This window comes from Coturnix japonica, chromosome 2 (genome assembly GCF_054131305.1).
Source record: "Coturnix japonica strain WE chromosome 2, WE-NBRP24, whole genome shotgun sequence".
Classification (NCBI taxonomy): domain Eukaryota; kingdom Metazoa; phylum Chordata; class Aves; order Galliformes; family Phasianidae; genus Coturnix; species Coturnix japonica.
In genome coordinates, this window is record NC_140664.1 from 108503295 (window position 1) to 108519671 (window position 16377).

Genomic DNA, 16377 nt, shown 5'->3' on the forward strand with positions numbered 1-16377 from the left:
TTATGTTAGATAAGTGTTGTGTTTTCCCAGATTTCTTTGTTGTTTGGAATGTGTCAAGAATCCTTTCAGTGTAGTTAATGCAGAAATTATTACCTACTAGTCTGAAATATTAAGAGACTAGGCTAAACTTTAATAGCTTTGAGAGAAGGGCTTACTTGTAGGTAGTTGTCTTAGTTTCAGCTGGGACAGAATTGTTTTCCTCAGCATTTAGTGTGTTGCTATGTTTTGGTTTTGAAAAAAAACAGTGTTGATAACACTCTGATGTTTATAGTTGCTGCTAAGCGGTGTTGTATAGAGCCAATGCCACTCACAGTGAAGGGCCCAAGGAACTGGGATTGAACAGGTTATGACAGCTGACTTAAACTGGCCAAAGGGATATTCCATATGATACCACGTGGAAGGAGTTTTGAAGGGGATGAATTGGGCTCTCTTCCGCTTCTCAGGGTCTAGCTGGGCATCAGTTGGCTGGTGATGAGCAATTCTTTGTTCATCACTTGTTATGTACGTTTATCTATCTATCTATACAGTCATAATTATTTTCCTTTTTCTTCTTTTCTATCATAGTAAATAGTTTTATCTCAACCCATAAGTTCTACTTTGCTTTTTGGACTCTCTCCCCCATTCCACTGGAAAGGGGGAGAATGAGTGAAGGGCTGTGTGATTATGAGCCACCTGATGGGTTAAACCAGAACAGTGGTAAATTGGATGGACTGCTCCTTGTTGCTTTACTGCAACAGATATAGGTCCCTCATACTCCCATTTATTATCTAACACTGCAGGACTAAAGTTTTTTTTTCTCTTAAATATGTCACTTGTTGTTCCCTGTGTGTGAAGCCTGAACTTCCAAAATTGAACTTCTAAATTTCATTAACTTTGTGGCTGCACTTACTTAAAACTCTGTAGAATGTATGTGCTGTACTAAGATTGTCTAAGGCCTATAGTTTTTGTGATCTGGGTTATCATTTTTAGCTTTGAAGGGATTTTTAAGAGATTTAGGAAGAGCTTTATAAAACTCACGCATTTGAATGAATTTAAAAAGAAAAAGCAAATGGTTTAAGAGGATTTTTGTCGTATCAGCTTTGAGCTATGACACATCCAGTTAGTTTTCTTTTCAGAACCCCTTCATTGAAAGCAGGAGGTAGAAGATATGGAGTGGAGGGAAGTTTAATGCTATTGGATGTACAAAAGCAAATTAGTAACACCTGGCTGTATAATGTTGTATGGTGGCCTGTTGTCAGTTCATACCACTAAAAATGAATCAGCTTATTTTGCAGGGATGATGTTTTGCCAAGCAAAGCTTGCATTTCAAGAATAGCTACAAAACGGAGGAAGTCATCCTCCAGTGCAAACAGATCCCAAACTTGGAAGAGGGAAGATTGATAATGCTGCCCTGATGAAATGTGAATTTTGCACAGCTGTCAGCTGTTACTTGGGTTATGAAATGACAGCCGTCTTCTATTGACCTACCTGGCTGCTGTCTGAAGTGTTTTTCACTCAGCCTTTTTAGCTACATCAGCAGTATATAACCTTTCTGTTCTGCTTGCTTCTCAGCAAGTAAACTGTTGACTTCATCTGCAGCTTGTATCTTTTTGAAGTGGTACTGCAAGTCTATTCTCATTTTTTGCCAGCACATTTCTCTTCCAGGGGTCCTTGTGAGCAGCAGATTGAATTGACTAGTTTCCATCTCCTTCCTGTAGCCTGCTGAGGCTGACAGGATGAAAGGGGATGGCTGCTGGCTATGGGAGAACTGTGTATTTCATCCTTGGTTCAGGAGGTTCTTTTCTGCAGCCATATTTATGCTTTGAAAAATGAATGCATGGATGCTGTTAGAACAGGGAAAATGTGTCATTTCTCAGCAGTGCTCAGAATTATTTTTTCCTAATTGCTGTAGTTTTGTAAAGCTTAAAGCACATGTTTGTCAAGCAACTTTTTGTCAGTAATTTAAGGATAAACACTTCGAAATTTATCCTGTTGCTATTCTTCAGTCTGAATAGATAAATTGATCTGCACAATAAACTTGTCCCCCTCAAGGGGATCAAAACTATGAAACACTATTTTACATCAGTTACTAAGTGTAATAATTAAAGACTTAGAAGTAGCCCGGCTAGCTTGGCGTGAACTCATTTTTATCACAGAAGTTGAGACAGTTCTCTGAAAGGTAATGCTGCTTGAAAGCATGAACACACTGTCAGTGAGCTAGTACAAATCTGAACTGAATAACAGTAACTTTCTCAGACTTATGCACATAACTTCCTGCTGTAGCTCTTCCTGATTATTTAAATAGAATGTATGTGACATTAGGAAGGCAAAATTCCTTTTGTGGAAGGCAGTATTAATTAATAACTTCTAGAAATACTGCTTTGGTTTCTTTTTAAGAAAACGTTTGTGCCAAATTCCAGAATCTGGCTTTATTTTGGTTTACGGATTTGCTTTGTCAGATCTTTCTTTGGCTTCCTATGCGTTTACTTTATTCTCTCTGAGGCATATCTGCAGCTAGCGCCATTTGTTAGTCATACTGTAAATATATGGATATGAGCCCTGCAGTATTTTTGAGAAAAGCTGTTTAAAAAAGGAAAATATAGCACTTGAATATTCTTTGAAGGTCGCTTGTGTTTCCTTTTTATTTCATGCCATTTTAAAGTTTAAGATTAAAAATGGACTCCCTTAACTTAAGCCTATCTTTTGCTACTTACAATAAAATTACTTTTCAATTGGGAAGCTTAAAGCAATCAGTCCAAATTATATTTTCAGTTTTAGGGTAGGATACAAAGAGGGTTTATTAATCAAAATGAAGCTTGGCTGATATATATTTTTGAATCAAATTAGGCCTCAAGTCTTACTGCAGCTGTGTCACTGGACAGCAAAATAAGGCTGGCATTTTCTTGGTGTTCAGGTATGCCTTGTGACATCTGGAGACCTCTTTCACTTCATGGTCCATGTATGTGGAGTATGGAGGGACTGTGAAACTGCTGAACAGTGCTATTAACCACATGGCAGTGTAAATATCTAAATAGGGCAGAGAGAATTGAGCTTTGCAACCTGCAGTGAGTGGTAACTGTATGTGTAATTATGCAGTCATATTAAATGTACATCCTAACTGATGCTTTCATTTGTTTCCTAATTGCAATTACTTTGTTCTTCTAGCAACTCCCATAAGAACTATATTAATGCTCTCTTGTAATATGTGGCTATTTCTGTAGAGGGGGTGAAATGCATTTGCAATCAGCTTTCACTAACTACAAAAATTGATGCTGAGCATCCTGAACTAAGGGATTACGTGAGAAGTCAAGGCTGGTGGAATGGAGACACAGACTTCAATTTTTCTGAAGTGTTTTCTCTTGCTGATGACCATTTAGCCTGTTGTTCTGGAAGGGAGAGCTTGGAAAAGCAAAGTGGTAAGTATGAACCAGTTGTTTGTTTGTTTTTTCCCATATACAGCAGGATTTTTTTTCACTGCTGCTTACTTTCCATTGTCTGTCCAGATCTACAGGTGACTGAAAAGGATACCTCTGTATGTAAACCATGTGGAAAGGAAGACCAGAACTGAAGGCGATTCTTAAACTTGCCTCAGTTTAGAATGAAACCATTAGTGTCCCTTACAACTGTGTTTTAGGAGGAGGTTGAAATTACAAAATAGCTTGCTTTGCACTTGTTCCACTGTGCATGATGTGCGTTGATGCAGATACAGTGGCCTCGTTTTATTTGTTTACATACTGTATTTATAGTATTATGTAGTCTGATGTATGAAAGTTTGATCTCAGGGAATGCTGTGTTTTGAGATATTTAGGATCCTGGGGAAGCAATTCAGGACATAGATTAAGGAAGATAAACACTACTTAGTGGTGAATTGAAGTCCCTTTTCCACTGTTGAGTGGAACTAAGCTGCCAGAACAATGTGCCAATTGAATTCAATCAAATAAAATGTTTATTTCCAGACTGAAATTAATGACTATAGCTGGTCAAAGTAGCTAGAATATGACCAGCCTGTAGTAGTGCATAGCTGACAGGTGTCTTCTCTTTCATGTATGAAAAGTTGTACAAATCATCATTTAATAAAGATTCCTTTAGTGAAGATGTGAGTTTACTGTACTTTTAGCATTTTCATATATTGACAAATGTCAAGAATCTTGTAGAGTAGAGATGAAATGCTTATTGCAATGTAGGTTCCTGCTAACATTATAGAATTATTTGGAGCATAGTTTGCGTGTGAGAGGCAGATAAAACAAGTGTGAAGGACCGTAGGTGAAAGGTCTTAATAAGCCTGAATAATAGTTCTGAGGATCTTAATGGACAGATGGCTGTGCCTGCAAATCTTGCAGCCTTGCTGAGACATCCCATGTCTCCTGGTGGATTGAGGCATTCACACGCATAAGGGTTTGGGAAGTTAATGTGTAGAAAAGCCCTGCTTGCTTCTAGTGCAAGTTAACATGGAGTTGTCATGGGGAAAAAGTTGTGATAAGGCACGTGCAGGAAATAACATGAGAATGGGAGTTTCTTGCAGGCTTGGATAAAAATCTCTGTGTCAGGGCTAGACATAATGAATGTAAGATAACTGTTCAAAATTTTGACTGAGAACTAACGGGAACTGATAAGAAGTGGAAGTTGTTACTATTCTGTCTGAACTTGTATGAGGTGGCTTTTTAAAGGAAAATTAAGTGTTCTCTGCAAGTAATCTTTTCACAGTGATTGCTAGAGCAGTACTACAGACAGGATAGCCTTCCTGAAAAATACCTTTAGATGAGATTTATCCCTACATAGTAATTGTAATGCCTAATTAATGCTTCCTGCTGTTCTCTTACTGATAGGTAGGCTTGTTCTGAATTTACATTGTTAAACTGTTAACTGGGATTTGGCCATACTAAGCGTCACTGGACAAACTAAGCCGAACCCCATTTGGGCTAAAATCCCTTCCTGCAGTCCAAGCCACTGAACACTCAGGAATTTTTTCTTCTCTCATATAGGTGATGTTTCTGCGCGAACTATGATCGATGTCCTGCGTGACAAGGATAGTGGTGTCTGTGTGGACTCTGAATCTTTCCTTACTACAGCTAGCATAGTGTCTGTTCTGCCTCAGGACTCTAGTTTTCCCTGTGTTCATTACTTCACTGGCACACCAGACCCTTCAAGGTAAGCTACAGCACTGGGGGTGCAGAGTAGATGGTTTGAAAGATATTAAACAAGCTTTGTTTTCAGAATTGGAATTGAATAGAGAAGTGTCTGTCTTCCATTCTGTCCTATTTGTTTCCAGAGACATTTTTAGCCAATAAGATTCCCAAAATAGGAAGCTGTGTGAAACCATAGTGTTGTTCTGAATGCTAGCAGAACCCAAAGTTACAGTGGCACAATGTCAGCTTTCACAAAAACTGTCAGTTCTTAGTAGCTACTAGGAAGGTACATTTTATTGCACTTCCCTTCATGAGAAAGCCAACATGAGATTATTCCCTTTGCTTATAGGATAGGTAAGATGTGTGCTGCCTTTTCAGTATTAGGAGAGCTTCCATTGATTGGAATGTTTCCTGCTGCTGAAGGGGCTCTTTGCTGTCTTCCCTACCAGTTATCTGAGGTTGGAAGAGGAAGGGATGTAATGAGAGGAGCACCAGGTCAATAGTTGATAACTGAGAGGCTAATTAATGCAACTTCCAGGCTATAGGCAGGCAGGATTGGAAAGATATCACCCTGTTACATCTCAGCTTGGACAGCACAAAGCTGGGACTGATGAATGCTCTCTGGAGACACAGGTTTTTTAATTTTTTTTTTTTTGGTTGAAGATGTTGAAAGATGAGCTTTTATTATATAACCTTCAATTAACAGAGTCCATCGGGGACTCTTCAGTTTTAAAGCTTTCCTTGTGAAGATGAAGAGAAACATCTCTACACCAGACTGCCGCATGATACTTCTTTCTCTCTACATTCTTTCTGTTTCAAAAGAAATAATTTATGAGTAGATTGTGAATAGATGTGGTTTATTTCACATTGAAAGATTTCTAGGATGGGAGGAGGGAAGAAGTAGTGAGTAACGGGTATTAGGAACCACGAGCAGCAGCCTTCTGACAAGGCAGAATTGCAATGGATTAATTCCTCTCAAACACCCTGCCCATCATCTACTATATACTCATTTTGGTTTTTGGTCTGGTTTTTTGTCATGAGTCAGGCCTCATGACATTGATGGGTAGAGTTGCAGCAATGAATCTGCTGAGTGTATGCAGGTAGCACTATCACCATTTTTGCATGTCTTGCACTTCTCACAGCTTCTCTGCAGAATGCAGAGAACTGCAGGGAAGGCAGTTTCTCCTTGCATGTGAGAATACATTCTCTGCTCAGATTCTCAGGAATTAAGATCCTATTTCTTTAATTTCTTGTCTCTCTGAAGTTCAGGTCCAAATGAAGTGGTTGAAGTTGCTTAAGGTGTGTCACAATATGGGTAGCCATGTCTTTTCTTTCCCTCCTTAAATAAAATTCACCTGTGCTGCTGGTCATATGCCAAGTCCTCTGATATTGAGCAAGCTGTATAATTTTCCATGCTACATGAGGACACAAATCACACACACATCTGCATTTGTGTGATTTTAATGGAAATTCTGTCTGTAAGAAAATGAGAGTTGGTAGCGTGAACAGAAGAGAAAAAGCCGATGTGAAGCTGAATGCTGAGATTTTTTTTTTACCAACTCAATACTACTTTTTCTGGTGAAAAGGAGACCAGTGAAAGCTGTAGGTAAACCTGGTGAATGAAGTCTTGCAATAATTGGCAGACTTTGCTTTTAAAAAAGCATAGAGGCTTATTTTGCTTATGGACAGCACCAACTCTGACCTAGTTTGTGGATGGTGCAGATGAATTATCTATGCTGTGCTTGGTGAACATTTGAATGATGCACATAGAATCTGACTGCTGCAAGCAGTAACTCTCATTTCTTTCAGGTCTGTGTTTAAGCCTTTTATTTTTGTTGATGATGTAAAACTAGTACCAAAAGTACAGTCCCCTTCTTTTGGAGATGATGATCCTGCTAAAAAGATACCTCGATTCCAGGAGAAACCTGATCGCAGGCATGAATTGTATAAAGCACATGAATGGGCCCAGTCTCTCCTTGAGAGTGATCAGGTAAGAGCTGTGGGACCTGGAAACCATTATGATCTTGTATAGGTTTCCTTAAAACTATGAGCTGATGGCTTATTTTGAGTTAGAGCACCACAAAAGTTTTATGCTCCATTCTCATCCTTTCTTGAAAACCTTCAAGTTTGAATTTAAAATACTAGCTATCTTTGTATTGTATAGTGTTGTCTAGGTATATGGAGAGGAGGAAGAAAACAGTGGGATCACCAGGGCTTGCCAGCCATGGTGGCATTGGTATTTCAGGCAGTTTGTGTGAGTTATGCATAGTCATGCTGTACTTCCACAGAGGAGTTGCTTTCCTGCAGTTTTCCTCTGCAGTAGTCATCTCTGCAGATTTGCAGTAGGTCAGAGTCTTGCTAAGATCATTACAGCATTCAGACTCGCTTGTTAGGGATAAAGGTACCTATGGTAACCTCTGCTAGTACAAATTCTATTTAAATGTAGTTTTGACTAAATGTGGTTTTAATCCCTTGGAATGGTTCAGTTAAGAGCTGTGGCCTCTGTGGTAGCACTGACTCAGAATGCTGCCGCCTTCCATAATGTTCATCTAAGTCTGTTCTGTGAGGTGCTGATTTAGTGAAGACTTAAGAGTATGTTTGTATTGAAATAAGAAGTCCCACAGTGTGGCACCAAAAGTTCCATTAAAAAGGAAGTGAATTTTTAGCCACATTCATGGTATTATAACTGACCATCTGAAAGCTTAAAGCTTAGCTTAGGTGCAGTTTTTCTGTACAAATGGCAGTATAAATACTGGAAACCCTCACTCATGCTAAACCACTTTTGTTTCTGGAATTCAATTTTGAAAACTGCAAGCAAAACAAATGGCATGCTTCCACTAAGTGTAAATCAAATAACTCTGGACTCTTACTGCTGTTGCATTACGCATTATTTCAAGTCTAGCCATTGTCTCGCAGGTGATGATCTGAGGGACAAACATGCACATATCATCATCTGTATAATGCTCAGGGTTTCTGGTCTTCTCATACAGATTTGTTCACTGGTTTTCAAGCTTAAGAAGTTGCTTTACATCTTTCTCATACCATATATCTCCTTCCTCTATCCATCTTTCACTCCATCTACCTTCTATGCTTTAAACATACCAACTGTTTCTTGGCTATTATTTGTAAAATGTCAAGTATCCAGCCCTGCTCCTTTTAGCCTATGACCATCCAAAAAAGCTATTAATAGAAATTGAGTATATTTTAAACAGGCTCTCTTATTTTGAAAAGTACTTGAAAAGATCTCTGCAACAGAAGAGGATGGTAAATACTTTAATGATCAGGTTTACTGGTTAATTCAGTTTGGTTATTTCATGCTTTTAGGAGAAGGGCCAGAAACTGATGAGCATTATGTTAGACCTCGAAAAGCAAGGCTTGGAAGCAATGGAAGATATCCTTACTCGTACAGAGATTCTGGATCCTGCTGAAGTAGTAGATCTTTTCTATGACTGTGTCGACACAGAACTAAAGTTCTTCAAATGAAGTAAGCAAGCACTTTAATTCTTTACATACTGAATTTCTGGTACCAGCTGTCAGTGAATGTGAAATATTGGATCCAATTCTGATCATCCTCTTTCACATGAAGTTGGATGTTTCAAAGTCAGGTCCAAAGCTACTTTTCCACCTCAGTGCATCTAATTGTCTCAAAACTGACTCTTTGCCCTGTATTGAAGTGCAAGCATTTATATTTATATTTACGTTTTTCTCAGTTTCACTGTTGCTTGGAATGGATTTTAAACCAATTTTATCTCGTTTCAGCTACAGTGGCTACTGTTAGCCTTTTCACAGGAAGACTGCAAAGTCCTTCAAGCCTTGAGAGAAAGTCTTCACACTTATGAATTTGCAGGAAAGACATTTCTAGAGGGGAGAAAAAAAATGTTACTCACTAGCTATATCTGGTTAACAAATTGCTTTCCTTTGTCCAATCTTGTGGTGTTCCTGTTTGTGTATGTATATAGTGAAAGGAGAAAATCACTGACTGGTCCGATTACTGTGTGCATGCTGGCTAATTTAGTACAGAATGTTTTAAAATGTATGCTGGGCAACAAATTAAAGCAAAGATTAACTTCATCAGGATAACTACCATATTGTCATTGAAAGCAATCGGTTTTGGCTTTTATTTTTCCTCTGCAGCTCAGGTCTAGGCTTGCAGCAAAGCTGTCTTGCATTTTTGTCTTTTTGCTAATTCGTACCAAGAATAATAGTTGTGAAATCCCAGTTTTGAGGGGGCAGGAAGGTAAGTCCTGTTTCTTGACCTTGTTGTACCGGTCTCATTTTAGCAGATCTGGTTACAGTGACTCAGCATCTCACATGATTATGCCTGCGCAAATAACCAGAATTAGGTCCCCCAGGATAAGTTTTGTCTTCATCTGCTACCTTGTTGTTATGCACCTGGCTAACACCCTAGTACTGAGGTGCAGTCAGGCTGAATGCCGAAGACATCTGAATATACCCTGTTGACTCTTAAGACACTTAATAAAACAATGTACTTGTATACAAGCTATAAACTTGGAATATTTTGAGGGAATCGATGCTGGACATTCACAATAACTATTTTTCCTCTGGGACTTTGTAAAGCTGAACAGTTACTGGTGATGTCAGTGATGAGTGTACGTGGCTGATGAATCCATTAAGTACCAGTGAATTACTGGTGGGTGTGGTTAAGCTTAGAAATGGTTGTTACGCTTCTTTATATCACAGTATCACAGTCTTGTGTGGGTTGGAAGGGACCTTAGAGATATGACAGCCCTCCTTTTTGGGTGTTTTCTTTTGGAAGTCAGATGGGAGGAATACTTTTAAGAATTAAACCAGTAAAATCTTTAATAAGTGGATGTTGGCATTTGGAGATACAAACAGTGTGTTCAGGGAAGAGATAGTGATGAATCACAGACTTTTGTACTGAGAAAATGAAAGCTACTTAGAAGGCAGCAACCCCTCAGACTAAAATTAGGGAAGTTGCAATATTGGCACACTGGCTTCTCAGATTTTTAATTTTTTTAATGAATTTGTTCAATCGATCTCGTCACCTTGATATTACATTATACAACAAATGAGAATCGGGGGAAAAAAAAACACAGTGGACTTCCATGTATAGAACGTAAACATGAAAGAGTTTTCTCTTAGAGCCTACCTAAATCATCTTCCTATTCATATTATATTCCTCTGAAAGGTGCTGCCATTGGAACAGCTCTACCTGGCTAGATCTTTCTCCTTTATTTCAGCTCCTGTGCCTTGGTATTATAAAAATGGATAAAGAGGAATGAAGAAATAGCCAAGTAAGCTTGAAATTTAACTTCTCTCTTCCTGGCCAGAATAGTGACTGCAAGAAGCGCACTTCATTCCAGAGACTATTGCACTGGATGATGATGATATAAGAACGGTGTGCTTTTCTTAACCGCTGACAACTCAGGTAAATGGATTTCCCATGAAATCCATGTGTGAAATGAAAGGGTGCTTTGAATGAAAATACCCCTATAAGAATAGACTTAACACCCACCAATTGAACTTCAAAGCTGCTTCTACAGCTGTTGCTTGCAGAGCATTGTGTCCTGAAAGGAGAAGTTAGATATTTGTGAAAAACGGGAAACCAGTGATAAAATGCTTTTTACAGCCAGAGGGCAGACAGGCAAGATGGAGAGTGTTCTCGCTTAAAAAAAGTGATACGTGTTTGCCCTTTTGAAGGATCACACATCTGCAATTATCTTGTGGGAAATTATGTATTCACTGGGAATTGTTTTTTATGATGGCGTTTTGAGCACAGTGATTTAGGCAGTGTTTCTAATAGCTGAAGCAAAAGCAAGATATGTAGTGAATTACAAACAAATAAAAAATCAAGTGTCTACAGTGACAGGCTTGCTTACGATCACTTAGAGAAAACCAGAGCAGCTCCATGGCTTGGAACTTCCAGTGGTCCTGAGCACACTTGTGGTCTAGAACAGTGCAAAGGCACAGTGGTGCTAACCTGGGTCATTCTTTGTATCCAACTACTAGAAATTACTGAAGCTTTAATAGGTCTTGAACAACAAGGATTTAATATGCATTAAATAACTGCACCACCACCTAAAAATATGCAGGCTTTTTAGTTTAATTTTGATGTTTCTTTTTAAAACACTCCTAATCATAATAAAAACAGGAATAAAATTGTTCTCCAATTAGATATTTTCTGGCATGTGAATAGCTATCAAATATTTATGAAGATACATATTGCAAAGTAGTACACAAGTTCCAAACCATGAAAATCAGCAGTACATCAACTTTTAATAATAATATAGCAAAATATTCTTTAATACAGTATTAAACTTCTTTTCCAGTTGTTTGAGAAGCAGTGCTGACTCCTGCTTATTACTATAACCATGCATATTTATTAGCAACTATAATACTGGTAACAGAAAGCATTGTTGGTCAAAGCATTGCTAATTGTTTTTTTTGTTTATCATGAAGAACAAGGTATCATAAAAGGCTAGAAAAAGACTAATGATGCTTCTTTGGAGTCCTATAGGCAAGGTGTTGAGATGTTTCTTACCCTTACACCACCTCCACATTGCAAGCATGCATGTATGTCTGGATGAGGTGCGACAAGGTATGGTTTAGTAACTTAGTGTGTAGCAATGGTGATAGGAGGACAGTTGGACTACATGATCTTGTGGGTCCTTTCCAACCTCATGATTCTATGAATAGGAGTCACATCATAACTGAGGTGTTACAAGAACTAACAGAAAAGCAGAGATATCTAAGGGTGCTGTTACCTGTCTTTTTCTAAATACCACTGCCCAAAGGAATAACCCAGGGGAACGATCTTTGCCTACCACCTATAATATTTTTTTAACAGCTGCAGATGAGGTAAGATGTGGTATTTATAGAAATAAATAATAAAATACCCATAAATTACCTGGATGTTAAACAGGAATAGTAGTGCCGTTATTCACACTGCTGAACCCAAGAGAACTTTAAGAAAGGAAAATCACAGAACAGTGGAAGAAAGAAGGGAACTCTGGAGGTCATCTTGTCCAGGACCACCTACAGCACAGTACCTAAGCACATTCTGAAGATGTCTGACAAGGAGACTGCACAACCAGTGCCAGTGCTTTTTGTAACCCTTGCACTAAAGAAGCATTTCCTCATGTTCCAGTGGAACCTCCCATGTTCTGATTTGTGCCCACTGATCCTTCTCCTGATGCTGAGCACTACTGAAGAGAGCCTCGCTCTGTCTTCTCTGCAGTCACCCTTCAGCTATTGATGTACAGTGGTAAGATTCCCCTCGAGCCTTCTCTACTTCAACATGAGTAGTCCTAGCCCTCAGTCTTTCCTTATAGGATCACAAGGGTTGGAAGAGACATCTGGTTATCACTTATGCCAACCCCCCTGCTAAAGCATGGTCCCTAGAGTAGGTTGCACAGGAAAGCATCCAAGTGGGCTTTCCATATCTCCAGAGGAGACCAGAGCTCTGTCACCCCCAAATAAGTTCTTTTTCATATTCTGATGGAAATTCCTGTGTTCTACTGTGTGCTTGTTACCCCTTGTCCTGTTGCTGGGCACCACCAAAAAAGCCCGGCCCCATGCTCTTGACTGAATGTTCCTAGGTATCTCATCCTTTCCTCATTAGGGAGATACTCCATGCTCCTCAGTTCTCCACAGAACTCTATCCAGAAGTTCCCTTTCTTGAACTGGGGAGCCTGGAACTGGATACAGTACTCCAGATGTGACTTCACTTGGGTGGAGTAGAGGGGAAGAACAACCTTCCTCAGCCTACTTGCCACACTCTTTTTAATGTATTCCAGTATACCAATGGCTGTCTGGGACACATGGGGCTCACTGCTGGCCTATGGCCAACCTGCTGTCTACCAGAACAGGTAGGTCCTTCCCTGTAGAGCTCCTTTCCAGCAGGTTGATCCCTAACCTGTACTGATGTGTGCACTGTCTACTTATGTATCCCACACTTCCTAAGCTTAATGGTGAGGATGCTATGTGAGACAGAGTCAAAACCCTTGCTCAAGTCAAGGGAGACAACATCCACTGCTCCCCCCTCATCTACCCACTCAGTCATGACATCATAGAAGACTACCAAGTTGGTCAAGAATGATTTCCCCTTAGTGAATCCATGTTGACTACTTCTGATAAAAGATAGAAGATTTCTGACAGTAGTAGGGAGAGAATAGACATAGATGACTTCTCCTGACAGAAGAGATGCTCCAGACCCTTCATCGTCATGGTGGCTCTATGCTGGACTCTCTCCAGTATGTCCGTATCTCTTTTGTTCAGTGAAGCTGCTGGGTATAACGCTCCAGATTTCCCCTCAGCCAGTGCTGAGTAGAGGGGAGAGATCACCTCCCACAAGATGGTGGCAGCTCTTCCTAATGCAATGAAATGCTGCATGTGTGTAATTCCTGCTGAAAGTAAACACTGTGTGATCTAAACGTCAGTGAGCCAAACAAACATCTCACTACAGGCTGCATCTTAAAAGCAGGAGCTCAAGTCTTGTCTGTCTGCCTTGCTTTTTTCAACCAGTTTATCTGACAGGAATCACTACCTTAGGGACTCCTTATTCTGTATGGTGTGCTTTGTACAATGCATCCCTACTGCTGCTATGGGTTAACAGTAATAGTAGCAGCTCTAGTTGCCTGTTTACAAGGCAGGAAAATTTAAGTGATTTAAAGGCCTCTTAAATGCTGAGTAAAGAGAACTTGTCAAACAAATGGTTAAGAGTATCCACTTTCCAGCAGGAAAAGACAGGACACGTGCCCTTTTGTACTCACTTGGTAGTATGTGCACTCACACATACTTTCTTTAACCATTTTGGAAAAGTTGTGTCATCTTTGTCAAGTCTATGGTTGCCCTACCCAGCTGTGTTTCTTCAGACATGCTTGCTATCCTACAGGGATCTGTAATCAATAGGAGGTAGCTCAACAGCTTCCACAACCGCTGATCTCCTTTCTCTTCATGCTCCATGAGGATTATTATGGGCCTGCCTGTTCTTGAAAGTGCCACTCTGTTGCAATCTGAACACAAGTAGGATATAAGAAGTGAATAAGCATACAAAAAGACTAAACATGTCATGTTAGTTTCTGAGAGCTCATAGGAAAAAATGCCTGAATAATAACTGAAGGATTACTAACATATTTAAAGATGGAAGAGGAAAAATGAACTATAGGCACATCATGCAGAAAGTATTCTTTGAGGTAACATCAGCTTGATAAGAATTGTTCACACACTACAAAGATTTTAGATGTTATGCTTCTTCATTTAAAAAATATCCACATATATACAGTATTTAAAAGCCTGTGCTAACACTTCTGTGGTGCGTCTGCCACAAAGTGCTTCCAAAAGTATCATTTACATCTCTCTTCCAGCTTATAAAAATGTTAACGTTGCAGCACTTGTGATTCAAACATTATTTCTATCACTGTAATGGGGACCCTGCAGTTTCGTATATTATCTTGATGTTCTCCATTTTTTAATACCAGTCCAGAAAGCATCAGATGATTCTTCTCATCTCACGTGTGTTCTTAATGGTGGATTTTTAGAGGGATCTGTAAATACGTAGGACAGGTTAATTCAGAGGACAGAGATAGTTGCATCTTTTGAGAAAGCATTTTGAATATAGTTCTACAGCAGTTTAGCCAACCTAAGTTGTGTATATCACCTACTGTTAAACAGCTACATATTGCTCTGTAGGCTTTCAGATCCAAAAAGTGTTACGTACAAATGATAATTTAGACAAAGTTAATTGCTATTTGCTCCACAATTGCATACAAACTGCATGCGGAATTCTCTTCCTTTTTTTTGCTACTAAGTCTTTACAGTATCCTTAATATCTATTACCACTGTAACAAATCTCAGTCCTATCTGTCCTATGCTTATAGCTCAGCCTTTCATGTACTGTTGGTTTCTGCTCATTATTTTCTCTTACTCTTTTTAACACTATTGGATAACTATACAACATTCCCATGTTTACACACTTACCTCTAGCTATCTTGCTGGGATATATTTTCTGAAATGGCTTGAATTCATCAGGTGGGGGGAAATCCTCCACAGAATGGAAAGTAAATTTAGATTCAAAGTCATCTGGGAAGTTTCAGGGAAACAAACATTAGTTACTGTTAGACATTTAAAAAAAAAAAAAAGAAAATAAATTGCCACTATTAATTCCAAGGAAAAATGCAGGCTGCTTTTCCCTGGGATAGTGGCTTACTCCAAATAAGCAGAGTATTCTTGAGCCACTTTGTGGGCCATACAAATTTTCTGGCTTAATTGCAAACACTGCTAGTAACTGAAGTTAAACTTCTGGCTGCCGTTCCAGTTTTCTGCACTGATGATGTTGTGGTAACAGATGTATTCCTCGGTGGTTTTCGAGCAATTTAGCAAGAATGAATGGCCAATTCATCAGACCACAAAAGTAGCGTTTAGCAGGTGTTGCTGCATAGGATTCAAGCTACCAAATATCTGCAAACTGCTTTGAAGAATAGTAACATGAGCACAGTACAGCAGATTCTCAGAATCTCAAATAATTTTGTAGGTAGTTCCTGAGTCTGTCTGTTGAATTGTTCAAAACCTTTGTGGAAAAAATATCTGTTGGTCTAGTTATACTACTACGCTGTTATGAGAAAGATGTGAATGAGGTTTTAAAGTCTGAGACACAAAGGCTCTTGCACTAAAGTCTTCAACTAAAGCTAGTTTAGATGACGTTACCAATAATATGCATGTTTCCATTTTTGTGTGGTGGGTAGGGGTCATGAGCTGTTGCCCAGGCTGAGACTCCAGACTTGCTTGTGAGTTCAGTGGTTGGTGACCTGGCTGGTGGCTGTGGAGGAGTGGCCAGTTTCCCAGCACCAGCTCCTGAAAAAGAGGAAGCAGACCAACATATAAAGATCAACATGAATTAATGACACTGACAGTAAGCTCTGCACTGAAGAGGAGAGAGTTATAAAAGGGGGTGCGGTATCTGGGACAAACATATCCATGTTGTAGGTGACTTCACATGTCTTCTGGACAGACTGTGTAAGAGAGAGGAAGCCTGAGGCCTCCAAGTTAGCCGCTAGATAATCAAAATGGAAACCTCAGAAGTCGAATGACCACAAGAAAGGGATCTCCATAAAATAATGGTTCGTCACACAATTCCCAAGCAGCATTAATCACTGTCACAAAGCAGCGGATCTGCTGTACTGAGAGCCTTTCCCATGGCTGTCAGAGGGAGCCAGCAAGCTTTCTCTTGACATGTGGCTGCTGAGATACAGAGCACAGAACATTCTCTTCAAATGTTCCTTATTAAGTAGCT

At 39.4% G+C, this 16377-nt stretch overlaps 2 protein-coding genes across 8 annotated transcripts in view; one reads left to right on the top strand and one right to left on the bottom strand.

Moving 5' to 3' along the window:
• The window catches only part of SCRN1 (secernin 1), a 29018-nt gene extending 19418 nt beyond the window's left edge, over positions 1 to 9600 (top strand). For all 3 annotated transcript variants that reach the window (XM_015853805.3, XM_015853804.3, XM_085540544.1), the window contains exons 5-9: positions 3201 to 3395; positions 4962 to 5127; positions 6915 to 7095; positions 8430 to 8589; positions 8865 to 9600. In XM_015853805.3, coding sequence (XP_015709291.2) covers positions 3201 to 3395; positions 4962 to 5127; positions 6915 to 7095; positions 8430 to 8588 — 701 coding nt within the window. In that variant the 3' untranslated portion in view covers position 8589; positions 8865 to 9600. The remainder of the gene's footprint in view (positions 1 to 3200; positions 3396 to 4961; positions 5128 to 6914; positions 7096 to 8429; positions 8590 to 8864) is intronic.
• Positions 9601 to 11174: 1574 nt separating this feature from the next.
• WIPF3 (WAS/WASL interacting protein family member 3) overlaps positions 11175 to 16377 on the bottom strand; it is a 36438-nt gene continuing 31235 nt past the window's right edge. For all 5 annotated transcript variants that reach the window (XM_015853802.3, XM_015853801.2, XM_085540543.1 and 2 more), the window contains 3 exons: positions 15792 to 15938; positions 15066 to 15167; positions 11175 to 14632 (listed from right to left, as the gene is read on the bottom strand). In XM_015853802.3, coding sequence (XP_015709288.2) covers positions 14592 to 14632; positions 15066 to 15167; positions 15792 to 15938 — 290 coding nt within the window. In that variant the 3' untranslated portion in view covers positions 11175 to 14591. The remainder of the gene's footprint in view (positions 14633 to 15065; positions 15168 to 15791; positions 15939 to 16377) is intronic.